The sequence below is a fragment of the Fistularia commersonii genome, chromosome 14 (genome assembly GCF_037954325.1).
Source record: "Fistularia commersonii isolate RoL2024-O1a breed Wild chromosome 14, RoL_Fcom_v1.0, whole genome shotgun sequence".
NCBI classification, from domain to species: Eukaryota; Metazoa; Chordata; class Actinopteri; order Syngnathiformes; family Fistulariidae; genus Fistularia; species Fistularia commersonii.
The window spans coordinates 13504519-13524530 of record NC_141297.1 but is presented as its reverse complement, the minus strand read 5'-3'; the positions used below and the strand labels follow the sequence as shown (position 1 = coordinate 13524530).

The 20012-nt window shown below is 37.2% G+C and overlaps 1 protein-coding gene across 5 annotated transcripts in view; it reads right to left on the bottom strand.

Moving 5' to 3' along the window:
* The window catches only part of LOC147227339 (plexin-A1-like), a 299109-nt gene that overhangs the window by 229221 nt on the left and 49876 nt on the right, over nt 1–20012 (bottom strand). For all 5 annotated transcript variants that reach the window (XM_086158939.1, XM_086158942.1, XM_086158943.1 and 2 more), the window contains exon 3: nt 363–545. In XM_086158939.1, coding sequence (XP_086015065.1) covers nt 363–545 — 183 coding nt within the window. The remainder of the gene's footprint in view (nt 1–362; nt 546–20012) is intronic.

Here is a 20012-nt window from a genome sequence, read left to right as displayed (position 1 = left end):
GGCAAGCAATCATAGACACTCACATGCAGATCACGCTATTCGCGTGTGACCACTATATACATATGACTCATAAGACACATTAAGAATAAATACCCACTCACCTATCCACTCAGAAACACTCCTTTGCTCTAGACAATCTTGTGACTAGATTACAAAACAACTCTCCCAAGATAAAACCTAAAAAGCCCCACTTTATCAAGCTACATTGTCTTAAAATATCTCTGGGCTTTGTTACAAAAGCAAACACACCCAAATTCAGACAATTTACACTGGCAGACAGAACCTCCTTCAACTACCGATTCAATTTATTCTGATTTCATTGAGAGGGGCATGTTAATCAAACACACACAAAATTGTCCTACCTTTTTCATTCGCCCACTGCGTGTACCGGTGAAAGCAACTGTGTGTCCACGATAGTCATAGGCTGCAACAGAGGTCATGCCGTCATCCTTGTCCACGTAAAGTGGAATGCCCTCGATGGCCGTGGTGCCCCCTAGAGGCTGGTTGAAGTCTTGGCCACAGAAATTATCGTCTATCTGCAGCGGCTGGGTAGTGAGGGATAGAAAGAGAAAGTCATTAACTCCACCATTAACACTTTTAAGTCCCTTTTCTCGTTAAACTGACATTAATTCTTTAAGATGGAGGAGGCTTTCGATCTCCCTGGTGCTTAGTAGACATTTTATTGTGCTGGAGGGAAGCCAAGATGTTGCAGATTTAGTGAGGAGTGGTGTTGAAAGCGGCCTTTATTGGCAGAAGTAGCATTTTATCTTTGTGACATTTGTTGACAGAAAATGTGAGCTTGTGATATTTGTGTAAACAACATCCACAACAAAAGTCTAAACAATGACCAATATCAGCTTCAATAAACTAGGTGTAGTATATAAAGTCAAATTGGGCAATTAAGGATCTCAGCATGGTTTTGATGTCTGAACAGTTGCTTACAAACTGTTTGAGATATTGCTTTTATTTATGTATTAATGTGGTAGTTTAGTGTCTTATAAGAGAAAAGCATGCACAGCAGAGTTGGAATGAACATGGGAGAACAGATTACAGAGAAATTACAGAGAAAATGATAGGTCAAATTAGCATATTGTTATCAAAATGTCTTAGATATGTACATCGTCACAGTGATATATTGATATGTCACAGCAAATTTGGTGTGTGTGTGTGTGTGTGTGTGAGAGAGAGAGAGAGTGCATGGGTAATAAGCATGACATTAAAGTGTTTGACAGAAATGTGCACATCAGGGGATTCTCCTGCTTTTGACACGTGTAGCAGATAAAATCAGCAGTGTCTAGATTTCCCTGGTAAGACGCTCACACAGGAAGACCGGTATGTAGTGAACCCAAGCACATGCGCAAGCATGACTGAGCACACTGTACTGCAAATGAAAATGCCCAATCACTCTCATATTTTCATTTTTGTCCCTTCTCCAAGCAAGCCAACCAATCCCTCAATACCTCTAAGCTGGACAAAGTAAAAGTGTAAGCAAGACAGATGAGGAGCAGCATGGAGCCTCTCTGCTACCTGCCATGGTTAAAGTTAATGTCTTCAATAAGCATATAGGGGAGATCACTGTCCTCACCATTTCAACTGGATCTATTCTTAGTAATGTATTTATTGGCGAGGTGCTATTCATCCAACACACCTGATCCTTACTATCAAAAGTGTCTAGTCTCTGATACAAATCAGAAATTTCAGTCAAAATGGGCTTGTGGTGAAATTGTAGGACAAAATGGATGGATCGGTAAGATACGCAAATAGTTTGTAGTCAATCTGATATCAAAATTTACAACTTAAGTTCTTTTTTCCGATTAAATAAAAAAGATCAGTTAATGGAAATGTATGATCTGGTTCGCAAAATGTACAAAAAATTATGTAAGCAGCAATACAGCATATAACTGTGGGGGACTACTGACCCAACTGTCATTTCAAAGCTAAAAAATAATTTTAACAACACCTGCAAAGATGTGGTATGTGCCATCAAAAGCTGTGACATTGACAATAGCTGTATTAAAAGTATTTGTCTTGTCAAAGATAGCTCTTCCTTTCAAAAGTCAGAAGACCGAATCATTCAATTTGACAAACGGCTACCATCCAGTTAATTTCGGTGAGCTCATTTATTTTGTGTTGGGAGTCACTATGCATGTAATCAGACTGAAATAATATTGAGAAGCAAAATGCATTTTGTTCACTGCCACAATTTGGGTCTGTGTCACAAGCACTAAATTCCCCAAATCGTTTTCAGCTGCCCGCAACCTGACCCGGGCGATGTTTTGTCAATCATCTATTTGCTGTCAACTTGAAAAGTTCTTTCTCTGCTGTCATTGCAGCTCTGACATGTGTTCACCTCCTCCATGAGGAGTGCCTGGATCTTATCCTGTCAATCTTGCCAACCATTAGATGTCAGAGAAAGAGACGTGCCAGCAGCATATTCTCTAATTTTATCTCTGACTCACTACAGGGGAATTCCTCCACCTGAGAAGAGCATGATCCATCAGACAACGTATATTTATCAAAAAAGCATATACTGTATATGCCCGGTACTGTATTATAATTTACAAACTACTAGATCCTTGTTCACCCGCTATATCAACATACCATCACTTGCCTAAAGAGAAGCAAGTATTTCTTTATCCATCACAGAGTATGACAGTCAGGCTATTCTGATAGGGACCAGATGTAAAGGGACTGCTCAGGGCAATGTACATTCAAAGAGGGAGAAAGGAACAGATTCCATACACATTTTTATTGAGGTTATTTATATATGTATTGCATTATAAGTAAAAACATGCTGACCTGGTCATTCAATAAGACAGAAGAATGATAAACAGAGCAGAACAATATCAACTAAAGACAGGAAAGAGGGAGACAAGTGAAGTAATGCAGACATGACAAAGACAGAAATAAAAAATAGAGACAGGAGGGAGGATACAAAATCCAAATTTCAGAAATACACTACTTTCTGAATACATTCCAGAGAAAGCCGCATGATTTGATTATAAATTGTTTAACAGGAGCCACTACTAACATCAGTCAACTTTCATTTATGTATGTAGTGTGACATGGACTTGTAAACTAATCTACATTCCCACTGTCTATCCAGTATACAAAGAAGTGAGATAGCAATCTTCCAAGCACTTTTGCCAGCATGCTGAGGATGCTAATGGTTTGTTATGTTTAGCCTGACTTGCATCATTACCATAGAGTCAACATCTCAGATTGAGGCACAGTGGAGCATTCAGTCGATGTGTTTTCACTGCAGACAAATGTGGCCTCACACAGACCTGACATCTGCTAGCTGTTGTGCGCCTTGTAGACATTCAATTCTGACAGTCTGCACATTCTATTATTCCCCTAAAGCAACTCATTGAGGAGACACTGTAGCATGTTCAGCAAGTGGTTTGGAAACAACAGAAGAACCTCATCTGGGAAGCAAAAAATAATCATTTGATAACTCCCTATTTGTTTGAATGCTAAGAGCCATGTTACCAAGCTGTGCTACTTTGCAAATCCCGTTTGAAACCTGAACCCAGTTGCATAAACTCAGAGATTCAAATGTGAGTTTGACCCTTCGGCAAAATAGCTCCTTCAAATAAAGGGTTTAGTTGAGCAGCTTTGCATAAAGTCTCTGAAGTGCAAGGCCTATTATGTACAGCCAATTCACAACATTAACAAAAATCTCAGTCTTGAAAAAAATGTACCTAAAAGTAGACTCTAAAAACAGATTTTTTTAAGTAGTTGAATGCAAAATGTTTGTGCGTATGTTCATTCAACACCAGAAGTTTGAAGTGGTTGATCCAGAGTTATTACTGAGACTTACTGAGAAATCATTCATTAACTTCTGAAATTATATTACAATACTTTATTGTTCCCCATCGGGGAAATTTGGGTGTCGTAGCAGCACAAGGCAGAGGACAGGTATCAAAAGACATTAAACAATAACAATAGAGACATTTAAAAGGACCGAGACAACAACAGTTAAGCTATAAATATAGCTAAACTGCTAAATGAGAACAGGATTTAAGTGATGTGAGTGACAGTTGCAGGTAGTGACCAAATATAGCTAAAAGCCTGCAAAGGACCTCCAGCCTACCCCATTTCTCTCCACAAACAAAAATGTATGTTCTTAATCTGTTTCTTTAAGTCTTAAAGCCATATACTGAAAATATATCAGCTCACAACACTGTGTCTGCACCCAAATGTACCCAAGGTCTTTTCTGTCAGAATTAATCAGCTTTTTGCTTCCAGTTTGGAAGAATGGTTCCTTGGCTGCAGGTCTTTCACAAAGACACCTCTGGCCGAACTAAATCATGCCATTCAAGGAAGCTCATTTTTCCTCAGAGCACTTGAGTTTTTCTCTGCCGCAGTTGGTACGAATGAGGTTTTGAAGACGGATGTAAAATTGGTGCTGCTGCAATTTTCAGAATTTCTTCAACCTGCCTGTTTTTTTGTCTACAAAATAGCTCTGACATAAGGATGCCTATGCCTGAAGAAGTTTAAACATGTGACAGAACAGCGGCTAGTTTCTAACACTCACAATTCCTATGATGTAAGGTGTCACTTGTTCTGCAACCTCACTTTCTGCACTGACCACCCGTCAGCAACTATCCCGCTACACATCAGCTTTAGTTTCACGTCATGATTTTGTCTGAACCACCATATTGTGTCTTTGTTCTACAACAGCTGCTATACTTGTTTAATCCTGTACCAGCCTCTATGCCATATAAGAGGTTTTATTAGGTTTAACTAATTTGACTGTGGCTTTACTATATTAGGTGATTGGTTTCAGGATATTTCAAATATCTGCCGTGCTCATGCATTAAAACATCTATAAATGTTTTCTTAGATTAATTTAACTAAACTTAAGTCCAAAATATCTTTGAAAAGTAGAACAAATATTCAATTTCAGAAGTTAATCTGACTCATGGCATTAATTTGGGAATGATTTAATCATAATTTGCTTATTGTAGACTTCTGATTCAGTAAGTTCAAGGTTATAACAAGTTATAAAAAGTACTATGTCAATCTATGGACCAGTCCATTCATAACAGATAGTGAGCTGTAGTAATTTGTTAATGGCTTGATGAACTTTTTTCAACCCAGCCCCCTTTGCTGACTGGATCTGTGGCCATTATCATTAATAGACAAACTTTGCAATCAAGATACCGCATGAAGCATTTCTTTGCGTGATTTCCTCAGGTTAGACAAGGACAGAGTTCCCTGGTGTGTCCTTGCCAAAGCCTTATGCTGTGAACAGGCACTAGCTTACACTCTGTGCCTCTTGCACATTGACACACACACACAAAGCCCTGCCTAACTCTGGCTGGGTAATGATTATCGGGGGATGAGGGAAAGTGTGGGGTAAGTGGGATGAAGGGAAAGGAGTTCGTAGAAAAGGGGAAGAGAGGAGCAGGAGGGACTTAAGGAAACAACTAAGGGTCAACAACACACTTGTCACCACTAATGAGCTTCAAGTGGAAGACTCAGACAGAGTTCCCATTGAGTCCAATGGGTCGCCTGCTACAAAGACCATGCTGTGGTTTCAGAGGATGCTACACTAGGAGACCATTAGTAATTCCACCACCTCCAGCTCCAGCCCGTACAAACCACTATGTAACAGCTTGGCCTCCCTCTATAGTTGGGCTTTCATTTTTGTACTTAATCATTCTAAATATTTTATTTCATTGACATTATTTTTATGGACTTTGTTGTAATCTCCAAATGTGATTTTCAGAGAGATATTATATCTGTGCATTTGTGTAAGATTAACTTGATGAAGGGAGCTATGGAAACAATTTGCATGGTTGCGAACACCTTAAAACGCCTTATTTCATAAAATACTGTACAACATTTGAACTAGTCATGACAGCGACCAGCTCTTTTTTGTCTGAATGGTTGACCTACAGCTGTTCAACTTAAAACGGCTCAAAACGTGAAAACTTATGATAAGAGGCTTTGGACTTCATCTGTTTGTTATCTTTAATATGTTCAATGCAACAAAACTGCAATGCAGATTAAAAAGTTGCAGTGTGTTAGAGATTAAATGACCATTGGATAAGCCAGCAGAGAGGAATAACTTAAAAAAAGAAAAAAAAGAAAAACAATTGAGATGCATTTTAACCAACTTCATTGCAAGATGGATTATGTGCATTGTGGCTATGGCAGATGATAAGGCTTTAAACATTAATATTAAATTAGTATTGGTACAAAATCAGACAAACAATTGGGAAATAAATGGCAATCTGGATTCATGGGCATGACGTTTTCGTATTTGTCTGTCTAAACAATAACATGTCCAGATAGTATCATTCTCGTCTTTACAGGATTTGGGTGCACCTATATTGTACACCTGTAAATGTTTGCCCTCTACTCCTGTCATTGCCAAAAATGGCAAACTTAGAACTTTTTTTCATGAGACTGTGTAGTCCTAAACATTTTCTAATAAAAAGTGGGTTCACATATGGAGCAAGCATTCAGTAAAGAATAACTTTTGTTCAGATAAGATATTCTGAAATATAGAATATATACTAAAGCTTGTCATATGGTGCATGAAGATAATGGCATATACTGTACATTAGTAACTTCACTTTGTCTGTTCAGTGGTATATGAATGACATCCACTTTATTGTAGGTGAGATGACACAGCTGTCACACCAGATCACTTCTATTTGCTGTTGCTATGGGTTCCAATTTATTTTTTATGCTTTTCTGTTCCTTTAAAGTGGTGCCTAGAATATGACAAAATTACACAAACTGCCCAGAATTTTAAAAACAAGCAAGCACATTAGGTATAAAAATGATGAACATGTAAAATGTGTTCTTTACAGTATCAGAGGCAGTCTAATGAAGCACAACAACTTTGTGGGCTCTTCCCATAACATGTAACATAAATCACCTCAAAGTGTGTTGATAATTATATTATTGATGATTATCTTTTTTTTTTAATTCTCACAACAGATGTAAAGGTATCAGAAACTAAGGTGAACAACCATTGCTTCTATTCCATGGAGAGTATTAAATGTGTATTCTGTTTGTGAGTGTGTGTATGTTTGCCTGTTAAGCACAGTATGTCTTATCGCCATCCCTTATGAGAATGATAGCGGTGAGAATGATAGTGAACAGTTTCACCACGTACTTTGACTGATGCAATGAACAACAAGACTTGCAGGGCTGAAAAATACATTTAATTATGTTGGGGTTAGTGTGCATATGTCTGAGTGTGGGTTTTTTCAAATAAAGATGGGGGAACTGAGTGGACTACCTAACTTGCGATGAAGTCATTGTCAATATACTCACAAGCTTTCATGCACACACACACACACACACACACACACACACACACACACACACAAACACTGGCCTGAGTCCAGATTTTTGTTGTGACTTGGCATTGGAAGTGGAAAACAGCACTGACTGGCCTTTACTTTCCCCTAGTGAGCCAAGAGCTGTTCTCTAATTGGCTGTTAATGAGCAAATTTGTGTGTGTGTGTGTTTGTCAGTGCACATAGATTTTTGTCAGTGTGCATGAGAGAGACGAAAGAAGTGTGTACTTTCATGTGTGTGTAAGTGTGTATGACAACAGGGGGCGTGGTGGGAATTTTAAACATCTGTCAGACAGACTGGGCCACTTCAGGCCTTGACCTGCTTATACACATTAACATAGACGCGTCTTTTCAACTTTATGCATGAATGTTCTTTGTGAGCTCTTAAGAGAACAAGAGTTTTAAGCAAAACAGGGAACATAAAGAGCAGAAATAGAAAAACACAATTGACAACAGTGCAGTCTACCTGAATGGCAACAAAACTGAAATGTATGCTGTCACAAACAGACATACACACACAGAATTCATCTATTTCCATTAATGTATTCAATATGTTTAATACTGTAAGGGTGGCGGTCAGAAATGCATGGCTGGCTTCCTAGATCTCATGTAGGTATTTATCACTGCATTTAAAATGTGGGATGACATTGATCAGTCTAATATAAGCTGGGATGAAAAACTAATCAAAAAAATATTGTAATTTATGGCGGCACTTATAGAATGCATTTCAATTGTGGAGCCAAAGATATGGATCAACTGTGACTACTAATACTGATCATAGGACTGCACCTAACTTGTGATGACTTTTGATATCATGCATTCTGCTGGAATTCTAACCACATCAAAGTTACACTTTGTATGTAGGTGGCATGTAAGAACTAAATATGCTTGTCATGTTGTGAACATTAGTTATAAGAAAGCAAAGGGACATTATATAAGTCAGAGAATGTTAATAAAATGTAAATAAAATAATTCTACTGATTAGTAATTGCCAGTGGGTATTAATATAAAAAGAAATTACATTAAAAGGATAAGTATGGCAGCAATACTGTCTCACAAAAATTACTAAATTTGACAAAATGATCAAATAAAGGTAGTATCATGATCAGTATTTGAACCTGATAGCTATTTGCCTGAGAAAGAGTAGCATCGGGGAATAAACAAAATATTCCTGAAATAGCAAGCTATTTATCTAAACTTTTCTTATCTGTCACCCAGATATGGAGCAAACAGCTCGATCAGAGAGAATAAGAATAAAAATGGGTCATTTCGCTAGTAGCCTATTTACTCTCTTTCTACTAGTTCAAATCTACTCGTTCAACAAATACTCTTCCCTGTGATAAATGATGCCAAACCTTATTTTTTACAATTAGTCTTGACATTTTGCACAGACTGTCAATTACCTGCCAAGCAAGGCCTACTCAAGCAACATTGCTTAAAAAAACTCAACACACTGAACAGAGACATGGCTTATACCTCTTTTTCATATACAAAGTCTGTTATGGTGATTAGAAATGCATCGATTTTGGCGAACAATTATCAGCATTCTTCTGACATAAATTAGAGAGGATTTGTATATGATACATTGGAGTGGCTATATTACAATGTATTTACCAGTTACACCCTAAGTAGGATATAGGAAGGGTTTGGATTTTAACTGCTCACTGACTTATCTATTTATTTTCACATTGATACAAAATGCTCTAACCAGTTACGGAATTCCAACAATGGCCTCGGCTCAGTGAGTTTGCCTCTCCCCCTCTCAAAAGGAATGAAGTTGTTGGTATTATCTTCAAAAAACACTCTACATCTGTGTTAATTTTATTTTGTTATTCTCTCACCCTGTAATAACTACGAAACTCATGGTGCCATGTAGAATTCAACTCCAGGACGCAAAAAAAAAAAAAAAAAAAAAAAAAAAAAATTGTTTTTTTTTAACCACTCAGATGATAGGAAACTGTTGGTTCAAGAATGGCAGGATGAAACTTTTGTCATTTCAGCATCTGTTGTTTTGGCTTGGATGAAATGAGGAGTATTAAATTTGAGATGGAGGGAAAGCCTAACAGCAGGGAGATTTGCTCTGGTGGAACGACAAGCTGCGGGCAAGAAGGAGTGAGAGAGACTCCAGTCGCACAGGTCAGAGTCAGCTGAATAGCTGGAGTGCCAAGAGATAGACATTTATTTTATTTTTAAGCTAGATCTGTTCCACAAAGTTTCTTTGCTCCATAAGTTTAGTTATTCTCTACCTATATTTGAACTATATAATATCTACTTGCATTTTTTAAGCCCTCTGTCCTTTCCAGTTTCCTTCTACCTCCTGATTGGAGGAGGTCTGCCAAGATGTGCAGATTTTTCAAATATGCAGACTATCTACCTAAAACTGTGCTGGACTGGGATGTTATACAATGATGAACTGTTACAATGTCAACATTTAACTCCAATCTTGAAGCTGAGTAACCTAACTGTTACTTAAATCTCCCGAGAGATCCACACATCAGAAGCTTTGTTGTGCTATCGGTAATGGTAAACTTTCCCACGTGTGCAACTATGTTCCTGCCGTAAAAATACTGGACTGACTATCTGGGGACAACAGAATTAAAAAGACAAATGAAGATTTTTTTTTTCTTAATACCCACCAGTAAGCCTCATATCTCTAACTTGATTAATCTATAATTTAAATAAATGTTAAAGTTTAGTGAGCACCTGGCCTCAAGGTAAATGGGAGATGACTGTTATTGACTTCATGTAACGCACAAAATGCATATATGATTAGCCAGAGCCCTTTTTGTCTTTCCTCCGCCTCCCCTTCTCATTAAACCATCCTTTCGGGCACAGTCAAATTCATTTGATTTATCATTTGTCTAACTTCTCTCTCAAAATTCATCCCTTCCCCTATCTTCATTCCTTCTACACAGAGATCTATGCCTCATCAGCTGCAGTATTTGTCACACTCAATAGACTTTAAATCACTTTAAAGCACTACCCGAATAATTAGTTTAATTGCTCAGTTTAAACAAGCACCTAACGTTTTAAATGCTGCAGCAGTTAATTCCAAAAGCAAAATTTTATGCTGTTTATCCCTCTCAGTCTCGACAAATGGCAAGACTATATCTCCTCTGGGAGACTTTTCTGGGTCATGGTTTCATTAAGATGTGCGGCAAACACAAAAAAAAAAAAGATGTAGAGGAATACCGTGGAGATGAGTGTGAAGAGATTGCTTGGTTTCAGCCCTCCAGTGTCAGTTGGTCATATGGGTTAATGTGCCACTATGGAACACTAACTCGCTTCACGCCACATCCAGCCATTAAGTGACTAATTCCACATGGAAAGCTACAGTTTGGCAGGTCACTTCTTCTGGCACAGAAGACAGAAGTAATGAACATTCTGTTTCTTGTAAAAGTGTGTTTTCCTTTGCTGTCTTTCTACTGTAACTCAACGTGCCACTGGTTGTTTTCAATTTTAAAGTCAAAATATACACCTTACAAACTTATTTGGAGTCTATATATATATATATATATATATCCTTAAACCGAAACACCCTGGAATGAAGAATGCATTTCTTGAGTCTTTCTAGAATGCAGCAATTTAAGTTAGTGAGGCATCTAAATTTTAAGAAAAGTCTATCATGTCTGATGCCTTGAGTTAATGCAAAGATCCTAAAGAATATTTTACAAGGTACATGTATTAGTCTTTCAATGATTCATATTCTATGTTTAAGCAGCTGTTCTCCTGGTTGAACTACACTGTGTGCACAATTATTAGGCAAGTGATTATTTTGACCATATCATCCATAATTGTATCGATAATTTAACTGCAAGCTGTATAAACTTGAATGCTTATTGGATTTAATGCATATGAGGTGATTATAAATGTGTTATGAGGGATGGTGTGGCCGAAGGAGATCAACACCCTATATCAAGGTGTGCATACTTATTAGGCAGATCCTTCTCCTCTGGAAAAAACGCTCCAAAAAGGGATTTCACTGACTCTGAAAAGTCAAAAATTCTCAGAGACATGGCCAAAGTAAGAAAGGCTGAAACCTAACCACCTCTGAACAAGACACATAGGTTGAAACGTCAAAAATGGGCAAAGAAATATCAGAAGACAGATTTTTCAAAGGTTTTGTGGACTGATGAGAGGAGAGTGACTGTTGACAGACCGGATGGACGGCCCCGTGGTTGGATCAGTAACGGACGCAGAGGTCCACTTCGACTCAGACGCCACCAAGGAGGGTTACTGGTATAAGCAGGTATTATTAAAGATGAGCTTGGTGGACCTTTTCAGGTTGAAAATGGACTCAAAATCAACTCTCAGACCTACTGCCAATATTGAGAAGACACTGGCGTCAAGCAGTGGTACAGGAAAAAGTCTGCATCTTTTAAGAGACTTTGATTTTTATGCAAGACAACGCTCCATCAGGGGTATCAATGTACCCAACTGCGTGGCTGGCCTGTAAATGCCTTAAAGATAAAAATCTAATGACATGGTCCCCTTCTTCACCTGACTTAATCCCTGTTGAGAATTTTTTGGCTCTTCTTAAACAGGAAATTTACAGAGAAGGTAAAAAGTACACCTATCTGAGCTGTGTCCGGGAAGCTAACTGTTTGGTTTCTGTTTTTTGACATTTCAGAAATGTTTATATGTAAATTTTGAGTTTGTTTATTATTCTCACTTTATGTGTTGCGTAATAACTCTGCACACGAATATTTGTCTCATAATTGTGTAAATAGATATTCTCTTAAGAAAGCGAAAACTTCACTTTTACAACTCAAATGTTCAGGTTTGAGGGTTCGTTAACATTTTTGATTGACCAAGAACACTATAGTTACACAATTACAAAATGAATCCTCAAAAATACAACTTGCCTAATAATTGTGCACAATATATATAGCACTAAAATGATGTCTGCTGCATTGGTGTACTATCAAAGAATTCTATCAAAATTATATGTATGTTTTTTTCATTGATTTTATTTTCCAGGAGTTGGATTATGCACACCTGGAAAAACCTTAACAAATGCAATAACAGACAACAAAACACCTGACGGAGAACACAAATAGTCATGGCGCTTGTGGATTCTCAACAACAGAAGATAACTGCACACTGTTTCGGTCTCCCAAAACAGTCTTTGTGCTACCTAAAGTTTAATCGACCTTTTGCCTGTAAATATATTCCGTCAACCTTTGCTGGCACTCAAAAAATCGTAAGTGATTCCTTCTTCCACTGCTAGTGGCACCTTCAATAAACATACTGTCTTTGGGTATGTGTGTATGTGTGTGTGTGCATACACACACACACACACACTGCATACTAATTCATTAAACATGAATCTTTAATGAATAAATAGGTATTTTCATTTTTCCTCAATATTGTCTGCAATTATCAGAGAAAATGCATCTTTGTTCAACAGTTTAAGTTACATAGGTTGGATTGAACAAAATTAGTCATTTCATCTCCTACAAAAGTATCTTTGGCAACAATATTCTTCCAATTATAACTTTACATCTTAATCGTTTGAATTAGCAGATAGTGTGACACTTTGGGTTATGTGGACGCATTTGTGATATTTGACCTACATTTAATCTATATAGGCAAACATTACATTTGCTGAATACTCTATGTATCATAAGCCAAATGAGGCTGTTAAAGCCATGCTGCCCATCTCAGCACTGCAGACTATAATCTGTGTAATCTGAAGTAAAGCCTTCCCAGACAGCTATAATCCAATTATAACAGACCACTGCAGAAATTCACCCGACATCTCAGCCTGTAAAATGCTGTCCTGCTGTACGCTGAAGGAGGCATGCGCAAAACCAACACATAGTAATGTGTGCTGAGCATTTGTACACACAAAGGTATAGAGATGCAGCAATGAATATCAAGAAATGGAAATGACAATATACAGTCCAGTAAAAAGCCTCATTTAATTAAGCTCCGCACATTTACTCAGACCATGCCATGGGTCTTATTTATACTGTATATAGACATAAAAAGTGAGGGTGAATTTTCTTTGGCTTTGTAGAGTCCTAGTATGTAGCAAAGCACTGAGGGTTTTTTCCTTTTTCCTTTTTTTTATTTCTTGAGACTTTAGTTTTTGCAACCAAACCATATTTGAGAGGAGATTGCTGAGTTAGTATGACAGCAGGCTGCCAGACAACTGCATTGTCAATCACAATAAAGCAATGCTGTAAAGCACAACCATCTATTTTCCTCTAAGAAACCGTTTCACAGCAAGGGAAATCCTCCTCAAACTCTTCATAAAAGCTGGAAATAGATTACTATTATTATTTATTTAAGATGGCCCTCAATTCGAGCTACTTTCAGTTGTATATAAGAGATGTGACTCATTAGTGCGGTTAGAAAACATCCAACATGGCACAACGTATACTACTATCTGAACATTGTTGCCTGAGATTGCCCAGCAGTTGCAGTGTGACAGGATGATGAAGTAGCAAAAAGTTAATAGCTCCTAGGTGTGTGCTAACATTCACAGAGTGAGGCTATCCACTGGCATTAAAATTTTAGCTCTGGTTAATGTTTAGTCTAAATTATCTTCATATACAATCCTTGAAAAAGTTCTCTTTGCATAAAGCAGATACAGCAAACTAAATAATTAATGCAGGCACATTTTTGCCATGCAGAAAACTTTTGTTGAGACTGTATTCCAAGGTACATTTTCACAGGAGGAAAGTGAATCAGAACTGGGGCCTAAAAGATACTGGCATTTTTGGTGGCCGACATGAGAGTAAAAGAGAAAACCGATCAAATATTTCAATATTTATATAATAGATATAAATAAATAATTTTTAAATTATAAATAATTAATATTTACATTATATTTTATATTTAGTGCACAAGTGCTTGTTTTTATTTTATCTGCCAGCATGTATCGTGAAGCCTGTGTGTCTGAGTTTGTTATCAGGGAGTTTTAGGATGGGGGATTTGGTTCTTTTTTTCACATTGTAAAAGCCATAGTACTGTAAATGTTTACTAAAGTAATAAATAAAATGAAAAATACACAGAGATTTCTGAATGATCTGACTTCTTATTGCAAACAACTGTGTCTCTGTGCAAACCAGTTAAAGAAAATTCTAAAGCACGTCGTCATGAGCTTCAACTTTCGGACCCAGAAGGTATGTGTTTTTCTAAACAGACATTGCGTTATAAACATGCTCACACACGCACACACACACAAGTTCATTTATATTCACATAAATAATTAAATAAAGAGATGTGCAAGATGATGAATGGCCCAATGTGTTTGCACAAACACAGATGCATATACCCATGTATGTCACAAACCCACACAAACACATGCTTGCACCAACACATTATAAATAGCCATCAATAAATAATTACACTCTTCATTAGATGCTGCAGGTCAGCAGTTTGAGTGTGCAGCAGATTACTTCCCTCTTTTTTCCCCTTTTCCAGTTTGAGTAAAGAAAGGAAATCATTGGCTTTTTGACCTAGTTAAGAAACTATTGGAAAATTTAATTAGACTTTCTTACTAGTAGAGATACAAAAAAAAGCTCACCCACCAAAAATGCCCATTAGATCCCACACTGTCATTGCTCTGTGGTCAACTTATAATAGATTGTTCTGTGAATTTGAACTGTGTTTGCTCTTCTTCACTAAATATGAAATCCATACACAGAAAAAAAGAGTTTTGATATCACATTTTCAATGACAAAGAAGCAAGCTGAGTGTTCAGTGAATTGATATACCAGTTAGTCAGTCATGTCAGATTCAAAGCCTCTCTCTGCTTGACTGAATTAGAGTTGTTTTCAAACGTGGCAGTCTCACACAGAGGTTTATAAACTGCATTAGTGTCCTGTTCAGTGTCAAGTCAAATTTTTCTGTTTAACAATTGGGTTCAAAATAATTGAATAAATAAAAGGTCACTTCAGGTCCAGCTTTTGCAGTATTAACACTAAGTAGCCCCAAACTCCAAAATGCCCCCAATCCTTCCACTAGCTGACACTCTCACGAGCCTAAAGCAGGCAATTAATCCATTTTGTCATGTGCCGGTGTTAACAATGAACACCACTGTGCAGTAAATTAATCCAAGCACGATCCAGTACAGTAGCTTGATCTGAAAAATCCCCCTATTCAGAATTCATTATACATTAGGAAGATTTCAAAGAAATAGGATCACGTGATTTCCGCTCGCAACATAGACAACATCATAAGACCAAAATATATGAGGGGAAAGTGTTACACCGGAAGTCATTAAAATGCTTGGAGGTTTGTAACATTCTGCTGTGTCATGCATCAAAATGTCTCGAGAGGCACTGGAGAAAACCGCACCTCATCAAAAAGTGTTTCCTCCAATGAGCTGTAGACAGCATCTGAAAGCAGCTTGCTGCGGCGCTGCATGTATTTATTGCAGTGCATCCATCTTTACAAGTCACTCAGTCATACCTGTGGTGTGAAATATGAGAAAGTTTGACTTAAAGGATGAGAGTTTTACTTTCATAGCTCCATATTTTGATATTCATGACAGTAACTTGAAACAATGTCACATTGCTGCATTTGAATACCCTCCCTTATCTGTAACAGTGCTTTTTGTCTGGAGATGAGGTTTAGAAAAAAGCAGAATACACTTTAGTGTTTATGGCTTATAATTTGTAGATTTCAAAAATGAAATGATAAAACCTGCACATAGAAAGGAAAAATAAAACTAAAATTAAATAAAGATATGACAGATTTTACCTTGATAAGCTTAAAGGAAAGACATTTAAATCTAATTAAGTCAACATAATTTCATGTTTAATTTAGTACAGCTTTTATCACACTGGTAATCTAAATAAAGTAATTACAGGGGCCACAGAATATATTAGAGTTAAATTAGGTTTTGTTTTCAATATTTAGATTGAGTAAATCATCTTCCACATGTCTTTCCTCTAATGCAGAGGGTTTGCATTGTTTTGAACTAAGGTCAAATTGTGATTCATTCATTCCTTCTTTTTGGCCACTGAAGACTATTTGTGAAATTGCAAAATGGAAATGTAAAGATATTACAACTATGATAAAAGTGTTGTTTTGTTGATTTTCTCAAAAAACATAAAGGAATGTGTGAGGATTCAGAGAGTTCATATGTTCAGATGGAATTCCCACACAGAAAATGTTCTGTTCAAGACAAATTTAATTGTTCTCACAAACATTACAGCAACTTCAGTTTCTAAGTTAAGAAGAGACATAGTTGCAGGATAAGAGAACTGATTCTCAGGAAACCAACTGTCACTTTTAACGGAACCGATAAAGATTGAACTCTCACACTTTCTAGGCTATCAATTCATCTGTGACAATATCAGCAAATTACTGTATTTCACCCAAAATGAGTTTGCAAAAAATGCTGGAATCATGATTAATGGCCGTATAACAATAAATCTCTGTATTTCAGCATATCCCTTTTTAGCTGCTATGCACTAAAATGGTTATGCATGAGCTCTCTTTATATTCTCCTGACTGACGTTGCAAATTAACAGCATTCAGTGCAGATTGTAATGTTGCCTCATTCAACAGTTCACAAACACACATTGCCCCATACATGTAGAGCAGTAAGCGTCTTGTCCCAGGTTAATTCAAGTTACTCCATCAAAAAAGGATCATATATAAACCCCTCATTTACTTCGGCTATACATAAAGGTTGTCTAAGATTCAGTAATGTTTAAAGACAGATTATTGTTTGTTTGTTTGTTTGATCGTTTGTTGTTGCTTTGTTTCTTTCTAAAAATACTGTTCAATTAATATAATTGATGAGCTGGATCTTCCTATTTACCAGGGTGGTCATATCAAAATCCGTGGCATGAATAAAAAAACACACTAAATAAGATGCAAATAGAGCAAATGAAGAATAAAACAGTATCTTGATCGGCACTGACTTTTTCCCCATCAATACTACCATTGGGGAGTAAATGCAATAGATTTTGCTCCATCAGGTACAAAAGCATACACTACACAAAATGTTAGTTTAGAATGCTCTTTTTATCTGTCTTTGATTATTCCCTTCAGTGGTCACCACAGCAAATCATCTGCCCTCACCAAACCTTCTCCCATGCATCCTGGTCTCTTACACCAACTGACTTCATGTCCTCTCTCATCCCTGGTCTTCCTCTTGGCCTCCTGCCTGGCAACTCCGATCTCAGCATGCTCAGTCTCAACATTGAAAGTCCCTTCCCTCAGTCCGAGAGTCTTTCCTTTTTCTCTCTGCCAACAGACATACCATCATCCTCTCCTCTACCATCAGCACCCTGTAGTTTAACATCACCTATGGCAGTCCCTCCTAACTTGCACCTTGACTGATCCAGTATGAAAGTCATTAAATTGATTAGCATTTCTCATTTGGCATAGGTTTTACAGCAGTGCCCTTCCTGACATAGCCTTCTCCATTTACACAGACCTGAGACCAGCACAAGGCGAACACTCGCATGTGCCTCCTTTGAGGCTGCATTTAGAAAGCTCTATTAATAATTGACAATATCTTAGATAAGAACAATGCTAAGAGCATCATAATAATGAGCAGAGCTGTAGTCATTCTACACAAAAGGTAACTGAATTATATTTTCTCTTCTTCAAAGTGGTTAGTATAACTGCATGATCGTTTCAGGATTGCAACTGTCTACTATGTCAGTCTAAATATACCTCTAACTGTATAATTAAATCGCACCTTACTAGTAGGTCACAAAGCAACTACATCTCCACTATCATGCTTTTTTTGAGAATCTCACAGTTTTTTTTTTCTGAAACCACGAATGGCCCGAAATGCAGTATCTAATCGGGTTTTCCATCAACCTAAAAGGGCATATGTCATTTGGTTGTTCATTGAACTTCGACAGCCACCCAAACCAAATCAAAGACACTAATATGAGCCTACAATGTGACCTGTGGGTCTGCATCTAGCTACAAAAATTCAACGACACAGGTGTGTGTGTGTGTGTGTGCTGCCTCTCCACAATCACATTCTTCTAAAGGATTGTCTTCTGGAACTGCCGTCCCAATAAACAGGAACACTCAGTCTGGAGTGTTCTGGTTTCTCTGGCAGGCAGAAGTGGAATGGATTTAAAAAAAAAAATGCAATCAGTAGTTTGGTACTTTCTCCCTTCAATACTACTCAAGACTCATGTCTGAGAGCACCTTCTCTACAAATACCTCTGATCCTTTTTCTTTTTAAACTTGGCATACTTTCACTCCATTTAGGCACTTCAGACACTCCAGTCTCCTACTTCACTGAAGCTCAATAAATAGGATGGTCAAATGGATAAGGATAACTTAAACAACATTTGAAAAAATTTGAAAAAAGAAAGAAGAAAACAATAACAAAAAAATAATAAAGCAATGTGGAGGATACAATTTTTTTCCAAAGGTGTACATTTCACTAGAACCATGAAATAAGGAAAAGCTGTGTAAACTGTTGTACATTTTTATGGACTCATGGTCCCCTAAATGCAAAAGGGTTTAAGTATGATGCATTTTGTATAACTTTCATGAATACGAAGCAGTCTTACAAATGACTTGCAAAGTACCATTTACTTGTCGGTGCCAGATCTCGTGTCCAAACCATAACTTTTAAGTCATGGAAATCTCTCTGTCTGAATTGTCCTGCTGAGTCTACATCTGCCTCAGTATCATATTTGCTTGTCATTCAGCTTAGATAGCACATTGGAGAGTGGCTGAATGATATGAAACACTTCCAAAAATAAGTTTTGTGGCTGTCTCCAACAGCTACTGAAACAATAGAGGGGAAAAAAAATCAGTTGTTGGACATTTTTCTTCTCCGCCACCCAACAAAACATAGATAACACTTTTAGAATAGAATAGAATAGAATTTTCCGGACAAAATTTTCCAAATATGGTTTAGAAATTTCAGTACTTTATGTCTTAATGCTTTGCATTTGATAAACATGAATGATTTTCCATGAACTTACTAAATTTCCCTCAAAGTTATTTCAATACACACTTGGATCCAATATTCATACTCTATATGTCTTGCAGGCTGCCCTTCATGGATAGCAAGACATCTATCAAGCCAACTTTGCTGTAGGTGAAACACCTCAAACAACGAATGGCTATGACTGGGCAACCAATCAAGTTTGGCATATGCCATCAGCAAAAAAGAAACCAAAAATACTTCATCAGAAGGGAGAAAACATTAAAGATATGTACATAATAAAAAGCCTATAAAACAATAAGTGGGATGTATTAAGTTATTTTAGAATGAGTCACAAAAACAAAACAGTTTATCATTTATCTATGGTGCTGGAAAATGAAAAATATAAATAAAAATAACCTCAATAATACCTTCTAAAAAATGTCAATACTTGAACACTACTTTACCGGATATGGAACTTATTTTAGATATTTAAAATTTGGTCAATCATTAATTCTGAAAGATTAAAATGTGTTAGAGTGAGTTATTAACGCAGATAATCAGAATTTGTGCCAAGTTCAGCCTTTTGCATCATACAGAACCCAATCCACTTGTCCGTGAATAAAACAGTATTTCCAACACTACATGAATACAACTTATCAGCTTTGAATCTCAAGGGAAATATGAGCCTGTATGATCAAAGCACAGCCTCAGGAACGGCTATAGTCCCCATCCAGGAGGCCCTGAGCATGATGCACTGTGGGTGATCCATCCATTGAGGCACAAGCAAACGGTAATGAGACTGAAGATACAAT